At 40.1% G+C, this 18291-nt stretch overlaps 2 protein-coding genes across 7 annotated transcripts in view; one reads left to right on the forward strand and one right to left on the reverse strand.

Moving 5' to 3' along the window:
• Positions 1-18291, forward strand: part of LOC126373269 (cytosolic carboxypeptidase 1-like) — an 86468-nt gene that overhangs the window by 35389 nt on the left and 32788 nt on the right. The window lies entirely within an intron of this gene.
• On the reverse strand, positions 70-18290 carry LOC126373354 (uncharacterized). 5 transcript variants are annotated; one of them, XM_050019500.1, is made up of 6 exons: positions 18004-18290; positions 5780-5885; positions 3247-3323; positions 2725-2932; positions 1665-1832; positions 70-1102 (listed from the first exon to the last, which is right to left on the reverse strand). In XM_050019500.1, the coding sequence occupies exons 1-6, from the start codon at positions 18062-18064 to the stop codon at positions 661-663; spliced, it is 1062 nt and encodes a 353-aa protein (XP_049875457.1). In that variant the 5' UTR covers positions 18065-18290; the 3' UTR covers positions 70-660. The 5 variants fall into 5 exon arrangements, with proteins under 5 accessions (XP_049875457.1, XP_049875465.1, XP_049875474.1 ...); XM_050019508.1 differs by having other exon boundaries at positions 1665-1820; positions 18004-18159; XM_050019517.1 differs by lacking the exon at positions 18004-18290 and adding an exon at positions 14915-14980.

Raw genomic sequence — 18291 nt, forward strand, 5'->3', positions numbered from 1 at the left:
ATACATGTTTATTGGATTACTAATCTATTAGTATAGACGCCTTTATTGATTTTTGAAATGAAACAAACGTTTCTTATAAAGTTTAAACTTTATTAACTTCGCTACATCACTATTCTTTAAATTCTTGAGTCTCAACTTACTATACTTAACTAGGTACGTCACGTATATAAACACTATCTTATATACCACTATTTCGATTGATATGTCCAAATATTTTCGTACGGCCTTAATTTTCTTAAATTAAATTAATACACTTTACGGTTTAAATGAAAATACCGGAGATCTGACACACCTACATACTTATACTTAGCGAAGTTAGGTACCTATATTCGTGGAATACTCATTTTGTGATATTCATTCAACGATATTCGAAGACGGAGGCAAGTCGCATATAGCGAGTCGCCAGCACCTTCACGAGTTATATTGCCCCATAAAAACCTTAGTCCCCAGTCGAAGATTGATCACTAAGCTTGACGCTTTAGGATTGTAGAAATCTCATTTACAGATATAGATAAAATCAAGTCTTATAACACCCTCAACATCTATACCCCTCTTCTATTCGCTTCTCGAAAAGCTTGTCCCTAATGAAATAAGTAATACTTTTGGTAGAAAAAATGCTAATTGTCATGAAGAGTGAAGCTAGTCCCGCCGAGCCGGTCGCTAGTAGGCGGGGGGCGCCAGCATGCCGCTGGCGTGGACGGAGTGCTCGGTGGCGGGCGGCTCGGCGGTAGACGGCGGCGCCTCGTCCGCGGCCGGCGCATCGCGCGCTTCCTGCGACAGGTAGGCCGCCGGGTCGTCGCCGACCATGCCGTCGTCCTCCTCGTACGGACCCTGGGTCGGCTCCTCCTTCTGCTCCTGCTCGTGGTCGTGCGAGTGCGCATCTGACGCTCTGGAATAGTGTGAGTCGATCTGCGGGGGTGACTTCAGCAACGCGTTAGTCTTGAGGTGTGGGGACTGGAGGCCGTCGAGCGAGGAGGGGCGCAGCTTGCCGATGAGGTCGTTGAGGGTGAAGTGTGTGGGCAGGTGCTCGGAGCGCGGTGGCGGCGGCGACGACGACGTGAGCGGGTGCGCCGTCGTCGTGGTCGTCAGCGACAACGGCTTCCTGCCGGCACGAGACACGACCCTCACGTTAGAGAGCCGCTTGCGAGCTGACTAAAATGGTCGTCACTTGCCGTGACTGGCGATTTTAGTCAGGTTAAGTAACAAAATATAAATTAAAGTTAGTTAGAAATCAACAAACATGTAGCGTAACAAGTATCGCTAGAGATACCAAGCAAAGCCCCCTTCACCCACCCACCAAATGGTTGTCATTAATTTTGAAAGGAATGTTACTTTGTAATACGTGAAACCAATTTTAATGGCCGAAACTATGTAATCTGGGTGTAGGGCTCTTGTTTGGTGGTTGGGTTGGCGCAGAGGCCTAATCCCGCGGGCCCGCGCGCTTTGAACACAATGATCTCAGACAACTCGTAGACTACATGAATCACATTTGACTAAGTCAGTGTTAGCACATTTACTACTTGGCAACTAATACTACTAGCGTATGATGAAGTCCTGAAGTAGTTTGAGGACTTGAAAGATTCCTTGGAAGGTAGAGTGGGGCTTGCGCGCGGCTAGCCGGGGAGCGGGCCTCCGGAGACGGCTGGCATCTCACCTGGCATTACCCCTGCGCAGAGGAGACCGGGATGGAGCCGTAGTTGTAGTAGTAGCAGCGCGTCTGCTCGCAGATGAAGTCCTTGATCTCCCCGCAGTGCTGCGGCTCCCAGTGGAAGGTCGGTGCCTTGAGGGCCACGCACCCGTTCGTCATGACGTGCTCCGTCCTGGAATACAGACTAGTTTCTATGCAATAACTGTTTACAAACAGCAATTCTGCAGTTTGACATTACGTAATTAAGTATATTCATCTTCTCCTCCAAAAAAAACTGTCAAAAAAAGGAATTCATTATTATGGGCCACGATGATTTGAATCAAAATATTTGATTTTGGTGATTCACCAAAAATATCTTTTGTAGCCTCCCTGTGGTCCTAACTTAAACTTCTTGAAACGGTTGATGCAGAAACCGCAATAGTGCATCTGTGATTGTAAGTCCAAACAGGCAATCAACAAATTGAATGCCTCTGAACCCGTTATGCAATCTTATGATGGGTTGATGACAGTAAGCCTTTTATGGCGACGAGTTAATCGTAATCAGCGAAGTGCATCGTGGGAAAATCTTACAAGTGCTCAGTAATTTTCTGGATATAATGCACGTTCCAATGGAGAAGCAAAGAAATTGCTTTCTCATGATAAAAAATACATTCCTACAATCAAACTCCTTATCCACTAGGAAATAATACCTTATGTCAAAGTTTCAACAGAATTCACACATTGCCACTAAATGGTCATGGGAAAGCACAATCACCCCTGTATGACCTGACGGGCTTTAACTAACTCAATATCTTAGATCTTTAATCATGGAATTATTGTTTTCCCATCCAATAACAATGCAGTATGAGGATAATGCCTTACAATAAACATGTCAATCACAATATGTAATTGATACTGAGTCAGAAAAACAAGAATAATAAATCTTTTCACATGACTATGACTACTTATCGCAAGAAAAGACAAAGCTTAAAGACGGCAAAAGGCAATAAAATAATAATTAACCATTAGTAATAGATCTACATTCAGTAACGGAGAAACAATGGTAGAAAAAAATAGATCATCGTAAGAGTACGTACCCATGCCTAGCTGTGCGTTGAGGGGCGGTGCTTCCTTGAGGTACGTCAAGAGGGTCCATGCTGTCGTCAGTTGGCTGGCTCGGAGCGTCCATAGCCATACGCCGCATGTAGTTGAAAGTGGCATTGAAGGGCAACCCTGTGCTCATCCAGAGATACATATCTGTGCCCAAATTATTACCCGACGTCCAGAAATCATACTTGTTGTAGCCTGAAAAGTAATCGAAACAACAATTTCACAAAAAGGAACTAAGAAAACGGAAATTCAAGTCAACTGTAACTTAAGCGTAAGTGATACACAAAAAGCGAATAGTGAAATAACAAATATGTGTTAAGTTGTAAAATCTACTTGCAGCATAATAAAAGAAATAATATGTCATACTGGAACATTACGACGCTGATAGTAACTCCGAAAACATGTCTTGTTATTTCATATTTGAAATTGCAATAAGCAAGCGTCTGTAGGAATGCTGTTGAGTAACTAGACAGAAAATAATGTACAAGAAGGGAAGCAGAGATTCTTACCTGCATTAGTGAGGTATGTCGTGATTGAATCCGCCTTTTCCTTCGTCTCAAAAGACGCTAACTGCAATCCTAATGATCTGAAATCACAATGGCAAGAATGTAAGTTCTAACATCCCTTAGTAATTATAGAGTCAGAAGAAAACACAGTGAAAATTATCATTAAAGATTGAATAATAATGGATAAGTTATCAGGAAGACGGTATTATACGATCGTGAGAACGCTAAATGAGATCTACTATATTTATGTTATGTATAAACTACAGCTATTTGAAATGAACAACCAAACAAATATTTATTTATTTATTTAGGTACACATACAGCAATACATATTAAACTTTATTTTTGAATATGAAAATATATTTATAAGATACACTCAAAGAAATAGGTGACAAACAACTATTAATTGCATACAGTGAACCGTGGCCGATAGTAGACAAATAAAAATACCTAATAATATACAATCAGTAGCTCGTCATACCGGATCCATAAATGAGACTTAGCGAAATAACTATTCTAGGTAAGTAAGCATATTCAGCTATTAGCCGGTACGACGGGAGAGCATCGCGGATCCTGTTCAGTGCGAGGCAATTTATTCGCTAAAGACAGCCTTGGCCTTGCACCGACGGGACTACATTCCAAGTCCAAGTTCAGAAAACTCTAAGAGATTAAAATCCCCTGGCGGCATCTCATAATCGCCGATCAACGTGTTCAGTTATACGAGTATGTTATAATGTTTTATAACTTGATTGGATTCCGTATGGTGACGTCTATGTAATATTCATTCTGACTGACCGTATCGGAAGAAAGCAAATTTTCAACAAAGTAGTCGCAATGTTGCCGGATTCCCTTCAACTCTAAAAGGCTGCCATTACATTAACTTGCCTCAAATGCGACGTTAATAATGAGTGGCGTTGATTGACACAGAGCCCTTACTGTTTTCCTGGCCTTCCGTGTGGTACGTTATTGCATTACGAAACGAAACACGTTCCGATGTTTTTACGATGAATTAAAACATCATAAATTATACAGTACTTGCATTCATCATGAATGTCTGCACCCGTTCGGTAGCATTGTACCTTCTTCGTCGTTCTTTGACGCCATGACATGCCTACCGGCTTGGGGATTTTTTGTTAAAGTTACCATCGCATCGCATTAAGCTATACAGTTTTAAGTGAGTTAACTTAAAACAAAATTTATAACCGCACCTTGCTTCTTTACGGAAGCTTCAATATAAAATAATGAACACATGACATTCCACTCAAAAAGCTTGACATTAAATGAACAGTATTTTCCGGTTTCCATATCGGGTCATATTTTTTAATCACGGCCGTATCAATTGGTTATTTTTTGCTCGTAATGCTGTGATAATGTGATAAAAAAATCGCAAATGGCTGTCGGGTATCCTCGTCGCGTTTGTACCGTTAACTCCTTTTTACTGTCGCGATCTGAGGGACCGTAACGCGGCGGAGCAGTTTGTAAATTATCCACGGGTCCCAGTCCCGCTGCTGCAATGGTGACACCACATTTCATCTCGCTCGACACGCCTCGATACGCAAGTCAACTCGGATGACGAATTTGCATCAGTTTTTACCTCAATTTTCATATCATTTGATATCGCCCTCCTTATGAGACGTGACCTTAATCGATTGCTTCTTCAGTTTGTGGCGATACCCATAAACGACGGCCACTCTAAAATGTCACGAATTGTATTCCCAGAGTCGTTAAGAATAAATAGGTCGTGACTGACGCGAAGGAAGGACATCGTGACCGACCAACAAGGCTACTGACCTTTCATTACAATGCACGTGGTCTGATTTGGATCACGGAATGAATAGGTACGGTATCTTTCAGTAGGTAATTGAATAGCGGATTTTGCTCATTGAAGAATTTATAATATGATTGTGCTCCTCCTATTTTGCTACATTTTCAAATTCGCTGTCAAATGGAAACTGCCGCTGTGCAGTAAAATGGCCTATTATTCTTCTCGTGGTTTTGTACTAAACAAAAGCCTGAAGTACACGCGGTCATTTAGCCATTCACAGGACGTCAATGCGTGGACACGGATTACCTACAAATCTCCGTGCTATGGCATGTGGGTGTTAAACGTCGGGAACGGCTCGCGGAAGTGTCTGAGCGAGGTGCCGATATTGTTCTCGAGTTTTCCCAGAACCTTTAACGGGAATGCAAATGTCCCTGCACTTCCTTGTTGCGAAGCGTTCAGGGCGAACATTGGTACCTAAGCGGCTAAGTACCCACGCTTGTTAACGCCCGCTGAAGTTAGTTACGGCAGGAACAGGACCGATACGACACGACAGATAGGGATTGCGAGTCACGTTGCAACTATTATATCTGCTGACTATCCCGTGAGAAATGGAAACCATAGATTTGCTGAGCCGTGATTATTGCCTGCGGCGATTGGTGCTCGATATCTGTAACGGGATCCCGCTGACTCCTTGTTTCTGGAGACAAATGTATAGGCAAGTAACGGTAACCCGCAATTCGCCATTTCTCAATAATGGAAACTATATCTTACCTGCAGTATTGGTAGGCTAGGAAGTAGTTGAGCTCCGGGCTGTAGGGATTCATCCTTGAGATGAAGTATTGTACGCCATCGAGCTGTATGGTGGTTATCCTCTGGGCTGCAACAAAAAAAGAAACATTGATTGATAATGTTAATATATTACAAATATACTGGTTTAGCATAACTGTTTTAGAAATTAAATTAAATGAATGAACAAGTTATACTTCTAACTGTACTGGGCATCAACTTTATAGTAACCAGTGCAAACCAGATATCTTGGACAAACAAAATTTAGTGCGAAGTTTTCAATCGCAATTTCGAAAACGAAGCGTTCATTGACATGACGTGAAGAGCTGTTTAAAGAGAGAAATGACAACGTTTACAGTGTTTATTAGCATTTACGATGTTTCCTTGCACTTTGCAGCTCACTTAGACGTCATTTTACGTCGCTTTTGACGTCTTTGTTTGAAGACGGGAGGACGGTCAAGGAATACATGATGCACGACAATAAAATAAAATACACTCTGTGTAAAGACTTATATTACTTTTTGGAAAACACTGGCATTCTTAAAGTTTTATAATGTCGAGTATTCTGGAGGGCAAAGGAATTCGGCATTATAATATTCAGTGTGGTTACGACAGGCATTGGTGGGAGGGACGTGTGACAATGAATGTTGTCACAGAATTAATATGACCCCGAGAGCGGCGTCCCTCCGCCATTCATCTTGCTTGATACAAGAGCGACGCCTCCGCTCGTTGCGTTGCACAACAATCTTATCTCACTCTTGTCCCATTTGCATTGACATTTGGATGATTATCTTTAGTTTAAAATCATTCAACATTATCTTATCAATATTCTTCATTAACTATCTGCTCAAGTAATTCGTGGTAACCTATTATTGGCTCAATGACATAGCTTAAGACTTATTAAATTGTATATATTGTTTTGTAGCTGTTGGTTACCCAAATATAAATAAATAAATAAATTCTTCGGAAATGTTATATGAACGCTTAAGTATAATGGTATTCTTATTTCAACACAAACTTAATTCTTAGGTTTGTTTCGTATCAAAAGTTGCTGCTAGTTGTCTTTTGTACCCATTGATTGTACCTATGCCCATGCTATTAGGGATCATAGTCGTTTATGAAGGTGCTTTTTTGAGTTTAGTTTGTGTATTTTTAAAAGTACATTTTCAAATGACACGAATACCATTCCACAGCACAGTAAATAATTTTAACTGTTTCTTCCATTGAGAAGTAGAATTTATTTGCATAAAATTCACTCGTTCTCAATATTGTTTGCGTGGTGCGTACCTCGGTAACCTCGTATTGTAATGTGGAACATATTGGTCGTAAGTGCGTTGCGGTTAGCCCCAGTGCTTAATTAAATTCATTGCCTGACTCTTGTAGCGGTCTACCGCAAAACTTTATTACCTTTGCTACCTAAATGGACGATTTAAAAATCGATTCAACAGAAATACCCATTGACAATTCCTTTGTAAACACTGTTACGAAAACGCTGTGTAATATAGTAGTCGTTTCGTGATTAATGATCATAAATAAAGTAAAATATAATGATGCAATGTGAATAACACTGCGCTCGGATTATCGGTCATTTCATCATGATTGTCGAGTTCGATAGGAAATGCAACGTCATTTACTTTAAAAAGCATTATAAAGATGTAGCACCTATAAAATCCGGAACCACTTATACTAGCGTACATACCTGTCAACTAAACTTGTCAAAAGTATATATACAATTAACGAGTCGTTTTGCTTCAAATCATGCCTTGAAGAGATTAACAACAGTATCTATTCTCTAAAGACGCAACGATTACCCTCAGGTCTTCGAACCTAAACAAGCTTTATTAATAACCGTCGAGTAGGCGATTAATATACCGTAATTAAATGCATCCTGTGGCGTGTCGAACGCCGGTGGAAACGATCCTCCGCGGAAATTAACAGCGAAGATTTGATTTGCATACTCGTTGTAGACTCATTAATTGGTTTACAGATTGATAGACAGTTCACCTTCCGAGCACACCGTCAGAGATTAGAAAGAATTTACGGCCAATTAGAATGTCAACGTCTCTCTAATGGAAACACTAAACGCATATTTAAACGTCGCTGTCGAATACTTCACGTTGTCGGAAATACTTGACTGTTACCGGCATGTGTAAACATGCGTTTTAGTGCTCGAACGTGTTTAAGGTCTTACTCGGATCTTAAAGAGTGGCTTGTAGATGGCAGTGAACAAGCAGAACATGTACCCTTTAGAAGCGTTATTGCTTTTCTACAACTCGAGACAAGCAATTGTGCACGGGTACATCGTTAAGATGCTGTTGAATGTACTGCGCTCAACTGGGCTTTACTCGGCTATTAGAGACTGAACCCCCGATTGGAATCCATGCATAATGCAGCCTCATGCATAAACGATGTCGCGCTTTACTCGCGTACTTCGCTTTTACCTTTTATACGATCTTTTCACAGACGAATGCCGTAGTCTTGTTTAATAGCTACGACAATTTATCTTGCGACATTCTATCTTGAAATGGAAATGTATTGACAAGAACACCGAGTCCTATGGGAATCGCAGACTCAAAATGAAGAACAAGCACTCGAGGCAAAACACAAGCAATAAATATTGATTTATTGGGAATTCTATTATCCCCTAAAGTATAATTGAGACTGACGTTACGACACAAGAATACGCTATTAAGACGCAAGCTGTAAAATATAAACATACATTAAATTGTTTATGAAGATAGGCAATCACAAAAGCTGGACTGGAACGCGCTATTAATGTATGCTGCAGAAATGGTACTTCCAACCGTCCTACATGCCTTGGACATAGAAAAGCATTCCTTCAGTGTATAGCCAATCAACACTTTTAAAAGTTGTGATTAGGGTTTTGTATGTCATCTTGGCGGTGCGAGCGGGCGTTGGTCGGGCGGTAGACAATGAGCGACGCGCACGCAAGTCACATCGCCTGAGTCATGCGTGCGCGCCGCATACTGATTGCGCATCATCGCATCGACAGACCACGTACTGCCCAGGGTTGGCAGACGTCTGTCAATTAACACTCTTTTGTGAAAGCTTTCGTCTCGTAGTACACTTTACACCATGTTCTCAGCCCGTAAGATGTTACAATTTATTTTTTATAGACGCTTCCGCGATTCGTGTTGCTTTGAATGCTCATTTGATCTGGATATACTTGAGAAATTTCAATTTGTAGTAAAGTCGGATCGGATGTTGTTAAAATTTTATCTGTTACCTGCTGATGTTTTAACGCGTAAACTTAAACACAAACAGTAACTTTTGATCGTTCGGATACCTATAATAGTGATTTGTTTAAGTTGAATGACCCGTGTAAGCGCCAGGATGTCCGGATAAACGGCGTTGGTTGAATTTAATCGATCTCTGTACTATAATAGTAGATTTACATCTTTTAAAATTATAATAACTTCCATTACACTCGAAAGGTCATAACAGAATTGAAACGATTCATCGTCGACTGACAATATACCTGCCACGACTTATTTGTAGTTGACTGGGGTTGGAACTTTGACGTTTGGGTTAACTTTGTTCAGTTGAATAAAAGGAGAATATAAAGCTAAAAATCATCCTCCTGCCCTTATCCTCCTATATCCTCTCCTATATCCACCATCCTATATCCTCTAGGTGGGGTCGACACAACATGCATTTCTCTTCCATTCATTTCTGTCAGTCGTCATCTCAGCATTCACAACTTTCACACACATATCCTTCTGTACAAAACCCATCCACACTTTCTTGGGTTGTCCCCTACCCCTATATCCATCCACATTCATACTCATAACTTTCCTCGTTATATGCCTTTCATCCTTCCTCATCACATACCCATACCATGCTAACCTGTTGCTCCTCAATTTCTCACTAACCAACTCAACTTTCAGACTTCCTCTTATACGTATATTCGTTCCTAATATTGTCCATTCTGGTCACACCACACATCCATCTTAACATTTGCATCTCTGTCACGTGTACTTTTCTAAAAATCGAAGTCTAGTAGACGCAATTCAAAGTATTCTTACAGATTAGTCAATCATCAAGTTGGTGTTGTAAATACGAACTTAAATGAGTTTGATATTTGTTGACTTAAAGCAGCTACATGTGGTAAGCATATAAGATCAAAGAATTTTCGAACAAAATATTTAGGTCCAGAAGTATCTAGAAAAAGAACTGGCGATCACTAAGTTGTCAACCCTGGCTGCCTATTCACGGGTAGGGGTGAGTGTACTCGCTGGATATCCGGAGCTGATCCACCGGATGCTAACGGCCCCATGACCAAAAACCGTTCGCGAATGTCACGACACCGTACTGTTGTCACGAATGATTCAATTTGTCACCACCGCGCCGCGCGCGGGCTCTACGCCTTATTCATATTGTCATTTTTCAATTCTACAATTATCCGGTAAAGTAATTTTAAAATAATTTATTTTATATTGTGAGTAACAATATTGGAAGCATAATTTAAATACAAAAATGCAGTGATGCTATGACAAATGCTACCTATACATTTAAAGGCGGCTACACACATAGCGAGGCATATGCCGTTCTAAGTATAGAATTATGTTGCTACTTCTTTTGATCAGAATAATAATTGGTTGAAGATATAATTGTGCCTGGGTGTAATAAAAAGAGTTATTATTTACTTATACCCAAAAACAAAGATAAAAGATGCATGTCTATTATCCATGAAATTAGAAGGTTAAACGAAATTAATCTTTACTCTCTCTCTCTTTATTTAAGAGCTGCGCTCTTGTCGGTGGAGTAATCGCCATTCCTCTCTTCTTCCCGCCAAAACTTTCACCTCCTGATACGACACGACCTGCACCTTTTCTTTTATTTGTTTCATAAATGTTCTCCTAGGTCTACCCCTTCCTCTCTTCCCTTCAATTTTTCCTACTATGATGTTTGTTATAAATGAATCGTGTCGTATCAGGTGGTCAATCATATTTCCTCTCCGGTTCTCTATAGTCTTCAATAGCCTTTCCAATAGAAATCTTTACAGTGCCATCTATATTGTTTTTGAGGAATGTTAGCTGATTAGTCCCTCATTAAACATAAATGGCTGTAAATGTGTTGGCTTCGGATATCGTCAGTCAATCAGCGACCGAGCTATCAACACCATCGGAAGTGCCTTCATGGCGCCTGCATACATAAATGTAAAACACCAGTATATTAATACCGATCCGAACATTATTCTCATTAGAATTCCTACAACCACGCATTTGACCGAATCATATAATAATAGCAACTTCCTTCTATTCTTAGTGGATATAAATAACTCGGGTTTTGGTTACGATCTAACGTGTTCACGGCTCTAAATGGAATGATTATGGTTTCACTTTCGTTGTGATTCACTTTGTTCATGACTAAGGTATTCAAATCAAATCAAATCAAATATATGTACTTTATTGCACACAACATACAAAACAAATAAGGTATTCGTTACTAGTTTAGGTACTTTTTCACATTTATATATTAAAAGTTGTTAAGAATCTTTTGGTTGTGAGTCTATTACGATAATCTACAAATTGTCTCAAACAATAAGCAAATCCTTTTGCCACAACCATCATCATCTCCCTAGCATTATCCCATTTCTCACAGGGTCCGCTTACCTAACCTGAAGATTTGACAGAACCGGTTTTTGTTACCTTTTGCCACAATCTAAATTACATTTGTCGATTGATTTGAAATGACGAAGGCGATAGATTTAAGAAAAACATATTATTATCATAATAGGTAGGCACCTATTTGTTGTCGTTTAGGGAGGCCCCTAAACGACAACAAAAACATACTTAGGTACTTAATTACCTGTTATTCTACCTTTAAGTAATCCTAAATACGTGTTCAATAAAAAAGATGCATCAGATATAAAATAGTCTCTATCAATAAAATCAATAATATCGGTAATAACTATTAATATTTCGCTATCTTCCACATTACTAGAAGACGCCAAAGGCAAGAATTCATTTTATGTTAATATGAATGAATCTAATCTTTGCGTTGGACCTGAACGAATGCCCTTTCCTATTTAAATGAATCCTAGAAACTATTTATAAGAGTGCCATAAAAAGTTAACTATTGCATGTACTAGAAGAACCTTTACATAGCATTTTTTATTTAAAATGAGCTTTTTCTATTTAATTTTTTCGCATTATAAAGAAGTTCACGTCCACGCCCCAGCGAGTTCACGGAATAGGGAGATTTCTGACTCGAATGCAATAAGAACTACACATATTTTTTCACTCTCTACAGACAATTTAATTATACGATTAGAATAATTTATTCTCGCGGAAAGGTCAATGAATGCGTTCACTACCTACATGTACTTATATCAAATTCAGCGGGTTGTATGAAATAAGACATTAAGTAAATGGTACCGGGACCTGGGTGCAGAACCGGTCGACATCAAGTTGAAACACTAACGAGTCTAAAAATAGTACATCTAGCCATGAGATGGTCCCCGACCACGGTACGAACACGCCGCCGACTCAAACATTGCCATATTTTTAACAGTCGTGGATCTCTATAAGTGCTATTTATGTTGAAGATAAAGGAAGATACGGCATTAGAAATATCTTTCCTGTAACAAAGAACGCGCTATGATAGGCATCTGGCGATATAAATTCTGAACGCACAACAAAATATAACTTTTAGTAGGATTATAAAGACATTAAAATTCTTAATGGCGTTACCCCTTCCAGATTGGAAGTCAAGAGGCGGTGCCGTTCCTAGTAACGTAAAATATCGTATTACGCCTGTTTATGAGTTCATAACTTTTGGCTAGCGTGACATAAAATCTAATAAGTAGACTGTTATGCGTACATACAACTAAGTATTACATGCATCAGTTTGATGAGTGGAACAAAAAACAACGCAGAATATGAACATTATTACATTTTCTGATAGCGAAATGTAATTGTGAGAAATTATTTTGTATGTTTATAATAAGCAGCCTCCTTGATTAGCTAGAGAAAATTAATAATGGTCGGCTGTAACCGCAGCCCGCTGCGCTGGCGCCGTGCGCCGTGCGCCGGCCGCGCGAGCGCACAGCGCGGCGTTATGCGTGTGGTGCGTGCGCGCATGCATTACATTACATAACGCGAACCAGTCGCGCGGCACCTCCCGCCAACACGAGTTACGTTACACCTACACTACACTTCACGGCCATGCCGCAAGTTCAGACCCCACATAAACCTATATCCCCTAGCTGTCGAGAGCGTGCTAACAATTTACTTAAAAGCCCTTAAGTACAGCGATAAAACGCCAAACTGTGATTTACGTTCCAAATCGTTGAACTATCAAGTAATCGGCTTAATCAAAGGCGATCCGACAGCAATTCGAGGCGATCTTTGATGACTCAAAGGAATCTCCGAGGCCACAGGATGATCAAATTACTCTTAGTTAATGTGGCGTAAAAAATATGCAATTTGAGTGTCTATCGAAACTTCTTGATTACTCGCGTCCGTGGGAACACTGATCGGATTGTTCGCGGTCGGATAACGATCGAAACGCAAAAAAGGGATCGAGATAATGGCGAGCGCGGCGCGGCGGCGGTGGCGCGGGCGCAGCAGACGCCCCAAGGACGCGGGACGGCGCGCTCCTCCCGCCCTGCCTGGAATGCATCTACCAGACTATTTTTAGTAATCAAACCCGATGCCGACCCGGGCCCCGCCAAAGAGACAAACAAAATATGTTCGCGAACGCTATTAATTCCATTGAAATTTATTGCTAACGAGCCCGCATGTCCAGGTTGTTACAATGATAAGATGCCTTTTGGACAGCACAATAAAAACAGGACGCACAATGCGAGCAACTCAAACGGTGACGAACGCAGACTACAAATCATCCAGGTATATTTGAAAGTGGCTTTTGAAAATAACTACTTTTGTGCAGCGAACGCTAATAAGTCTGAAATTAAAACGGTTATAATAAAATGCTAGAAGAATTCAGACAAGGACAATATCAAGTTACAATTTAAAGGTTACATATCGGACCGCTTAAACCCTTGCCCGCAGTAATTCGATACAACCCTCGCCACCTGTTGCCCTCACATTACTTTTGAATTATAGCGGCAAAAAAAGTAAAAACTCGGGGTCCGACAATAAATAAACCTAGATGATGGTGCACCGTACAAATCCGAAGATTAACATGTGAAAAGCAATAATTATTAAAAACTCCATTTAGATTCTTATTTTTTTTACATCCTTAATATTATCATCCAAATACTAATGGACCGAATCTTTCGATGGATATTCACATTTAAATAATAAGCTCAGCTTATCAGAGCAATGATGGCAGTTCCACCTGCATTAGGTATATTTATAAATTTGGAATTACAAATGTCAATATGAATATTATATAATAATGGCACCTGCTAATGTTATTGTTGCGAGCAATTGCGGCATGAACCAATGAACACAATGAAAATAAATTATATAACAAGTAAGTATAACCTCCGTCAAAGCTCTTGACTCCAACCATATTTACACCTCAAGCAATTTTTACGCGTCTTTTAAGAAAAAACAAATTGATTTTTCCGCTGCTATGATCTAATGGTAAATTACCGAGAATAATTGTTTTCGATCATTTCCTACTAAATTGGGTTTTCGTTTTTGTGCCCAAAACTATAAGGTCAGGGAACTCGTACTTTGATTTTCTGATAATTCTTATTGGATTTCGAAATTCAAGGAACCGCGAATCGAATAGTAATCGTTGATATTGGGGCAATTGCTATTTGCTACAGACATGTTCTTAACTATTATTTGACGCCCTTACTACTGATATAGCCAATAAAATGTGTTATCATAGTCCCAAAAATAAATTTCAATCAACTACGACATACGTGGTAAACAGTGTGCAGAATAGAGAAACACATTTTAAGTATAATAAAAATATAAGGAACAGATGAACAAACACTCACATGCCGTCAATATGTGACAACATAGAGTATAATAATACAACAAGATATTGAGGAAAGTAATGGATGCATTCCAAGGTGCATAACGTCAATGACATCTCCTAAACCAGCCAGTCCACCTGCCCATTAGTCGTGATGCAAAGAAAACAATACCATGTAAGACAAAAATGTGGAAATACCTCAAGATGATAGCACGAATGAACTGGCATGCCGTGGTGGTGCCGTCGAAGCAACTGCAGAAACGCGAATGTTTTTTTGTCACGATGTTATCGACCATCATCTCGCGTCATTTACGGTACTAGGACCAGTATTACGACTGCACGCTGACTGCGGATCATTATACAGGGTGCTAGAGGACACTTTAACTATATACAATTACCATTGAGTATGCGAGAATCGAATTCCTCGAGAAACGTTAGATTTGCATATGATTTTGCTGTATAAAAAGGGTCAGAATGTCAGAACTCGTAATTGGAAACGCAATGTTTATTGGATAGCATTACTTATCCCATGTGTTTAGCATGTCTTAAGCCAATCTATTATGTGTTACCTCTGCTGTTTGATATTGACTTATCGACTCAGACGCTTTTTTCTACGTACATTTTGTAACATGTAATGTCATTTTCTTGGCATCAACATGCACCATGTGTGCATGGACACACAAGGAACCCCCTGTAGAAATTCCCTAGAAACGCAAGTAACAGCGCTAGATGTCCTGACCACGCGGCTAGGCGAGGGGCGACGACCCCACTCCCGATGCACCTGTTACGCCTCCCCCCGCACCCCTAGACTTGGTGCATTTTTTTCCCAACACCCACTTCCGTCGAAGTCGACGTTTTTGCCGACCTGTCGATAACCCGCCAGATAACCACGGATACGCCTCATTAGACGAATCGCTAGCTCTGATTGGTGTAAATACACAAAGATTCTCACAGTAGGTCTCGGTCTCATGAGACACTCATACGTATCCCGGTATTTCGCATTCCGATAGATTGTTACGTGATCTGAAGTCATTAGCTGTTTCCAAGAACGAAGATGCTAGAGCCTTTGATTCTGATGGTTAGCAATTCCGGAGTCATTACTAGATTTTTTGTTGGATGTTAAGTAATTATGTGAATTATTGTAGAGGTATAGATAACTCTCAAACGCGAACAACTAGTTCTACATAATTGAGATACCTAAAATAATACCTTTTTCGCGTTAAATCAGGGATTTTATGTGTTTTAATTATGCCAATGACCGCGTAAACTTCAAACAATGTATTGAGATATCTATTTGGGCTTATGTAAGGCCAAATATTTTCGTCTGCATCATCAATTTTGCCCACTGCTACAGTAAAGGCAAGTACTAAATCAGGAAACATCGTTTCTTGAACAGAACATTGCAGCGATTCCCCACCAGGCCCTTATAAAGAAGATAGACTAGACAAACGCGAGTTTAGTCATAGAACGCGGGCGTAACAAGACCAAAAAGGGCTGAGACAGAGGTCCATGAAGCAAGAGGGCTGTCGCATTGTTCCCGGTAGCTTGTGAGTACGGCGCATACCGCAGCCGCACTTGAGTCAACAGAGAAATAAGCTGCCTACCACTGCCTGCTTTATGACTTAGCCTTCAATATCACAACCTTTTGTTGATACTACACGGGTTACAAGGCAATACAACTCGGTTTATTGCATGTAACCTACACGGGAACTTGTTTCGCTCATTTTTATTTATTCAAAGATAAGCGTTGCGTTTCTTGATTCTGTGGTTTTAGCTTCCAGTTATGAAATTGCAACGATGACAGTGATAACTTCGTATTTAGGGTTCCGTGCCCAATCGGAAGCCTTATAGGATCATTTTGTTGTACGTCCGTCCGTCCGTCTATTTGTCTGTCTCTCAAAAGCTTTTTACTCGTTAGGTAACACGTGGAATTGTCAAGTTGAAATTAATATCTAATACTTTTGGTTGCGGTGTCTTGGAACTGTAAATAAATCAAGCTTCTAAATCAACGAATACCAAACATACAATCAAATGATTATTTTCTAACATTTCGCAGGGGGATAATTGATAAATCAGCAAAAAATACGTTTTTGCGATTGGTAAACTAATCGCGACCTATGTCGATGTACTTATGCATGTACAATAGTTTTTTCAACGGCAAAGTCAAAGGCCAAATATTAATAGTCTTTGCACGGTAGTTTGTACGGAACCCTCAGTGCATGAATCCGAGTCGCACTTGACCGGCTTTTTTAAGCCAGTATACTTTTAAATAAGTGGCATCAATTTTGTGTCGTATGTGTTAACGGCATTCGCATTTTAAATTCAAAGTCGTTCCAATTTTGTCCCTGGCTCCTTCAATTTTTATGAAAGCCATGTCGTTTTTGACGCGAACGTCACTTTGTTTATCCGAGCGTGGCTTTACAGGAAGTGTACAATTGCATTCCCAGGGAATTAAAAAGTAATAGAAGCTTAGAAGGGCTGATGGCGCGGTGAACCTGCCATTGTACTTTAATGAAAGCTGAACAATGAAGGTCGAAGACCCGTAGGTCATAACTGCCACTTTACCACGTCTATTTGACTCCTTGCCCGTTCATAATCCCTCTTAGAGCCATAGATATAAGATTCCTTATCGTTAAGACGTTGTCGCGTGTAAAACTTGAATTATAATCGTTGCGCAGGAGTTGGTGTTGACGCTTCTTCAGAGTTAGTTTCTTTTGTTAATTCTAAGTTCAATATTATCTCACGCCCTTGCGTAATCAAATATAATTATAATTAGCGCATTTATTACGTTACGTACAAAACATCTTCATTCATTGTAAAACCTCTTCTAAAGTTTTATTGGATGTGTATTTTTAATGCGTTTCGCCAGAAATTATTGTACGTCTTATGTAGTATTTTCTTATCCAACACATTTTGATGTATATATATTATAAAATGATAAGTTTCAAAACAAATCCAAGATGTTTCTTCTCCAAGATACTCTCCTAATTTATATCAACAGTTGACCTTATTAGCAGATGTAGAGCTTCTTGACGTTGTGCGAGACACGAATTGTAAAATTAGTTCATTCCAAAACAGTTTCTGCTGAATATTATCGGGAAGAAATACATTATACTCGAAAATAGAATACTAATTTTGAACATCATAGATATTCTTTGTTTTGTACAAACATATTTTTTGACACCAAATTTATACATTCGTCTTTTTTTACTGTTATTTTGCAATCGCTCAAGATGTAACTGAAAAATATGTATGAATGATGCAATTGATAAGAGATAAGCACATACCTGCGGCTGGGCCGAAGGTGGCTGCGAACAGCAGGAAGCAGGTGGCCAATAAGAGCTGCATGTCGAAGTTGTTGTGGTCGTTAGCTCACGGGAGTGCGCACACGCAACACGGGACACTCGGGCACACTGAGCGCGCGCTGCCCGGGACCCCCCCTTATAACAGCGACGCGTCCCGCCCGCACCACCGCACCAGTCTTCACCCGCGGCTGCGTACCACTACAACGTGTACATTACCCATCTCTAATCCCGCTCAAACCTAAGAACAAGAAAGTAACCCGCAATGGACAG

This window comes from Pectinophora gossypiella, chromosome 2 (genome assembly GCF_024362695.1).
Source record: "Pectinophora gossypiella chromosome 2, ilPecGoss1.1, whole genome shotgun sequence".
Taxonomy (NCBI): domain Eukaryota; kingdom Metazoa; phylum Arthropoda; class Insecta; order Lepidoptera; family Gelechiidae; genus Pectinophora; species Pectinophora gossypiella.

What these genes read in the sequence shown, in the direction of transcription:
- LOC126373354 (XM_050019500.1), bottom strand. Translation starts at nt 18,064, where the DNA reads ATGCAGCTCTTATTGGCCACCTGCTTCCTGCTGTTCGCAGCCACCTTC. An exon ending in GACATACCTCACTAATGCAG is followed by an intron (nt 2,933 to 3,246) that starts GTAAGAATCTCT and finishes ATTACTTTTCAG; the next exon opens with GCTACAACAAGTATGATTTC. An exon ending in CAACGCACAGCTAGGCATGG is followed by an intron (nt 1,833 to 2,724) that starts GTACGTACTCTT and finishes CATAGAAACTAG; the next exon opens with TCTGTATTCCAGGACGGAGC.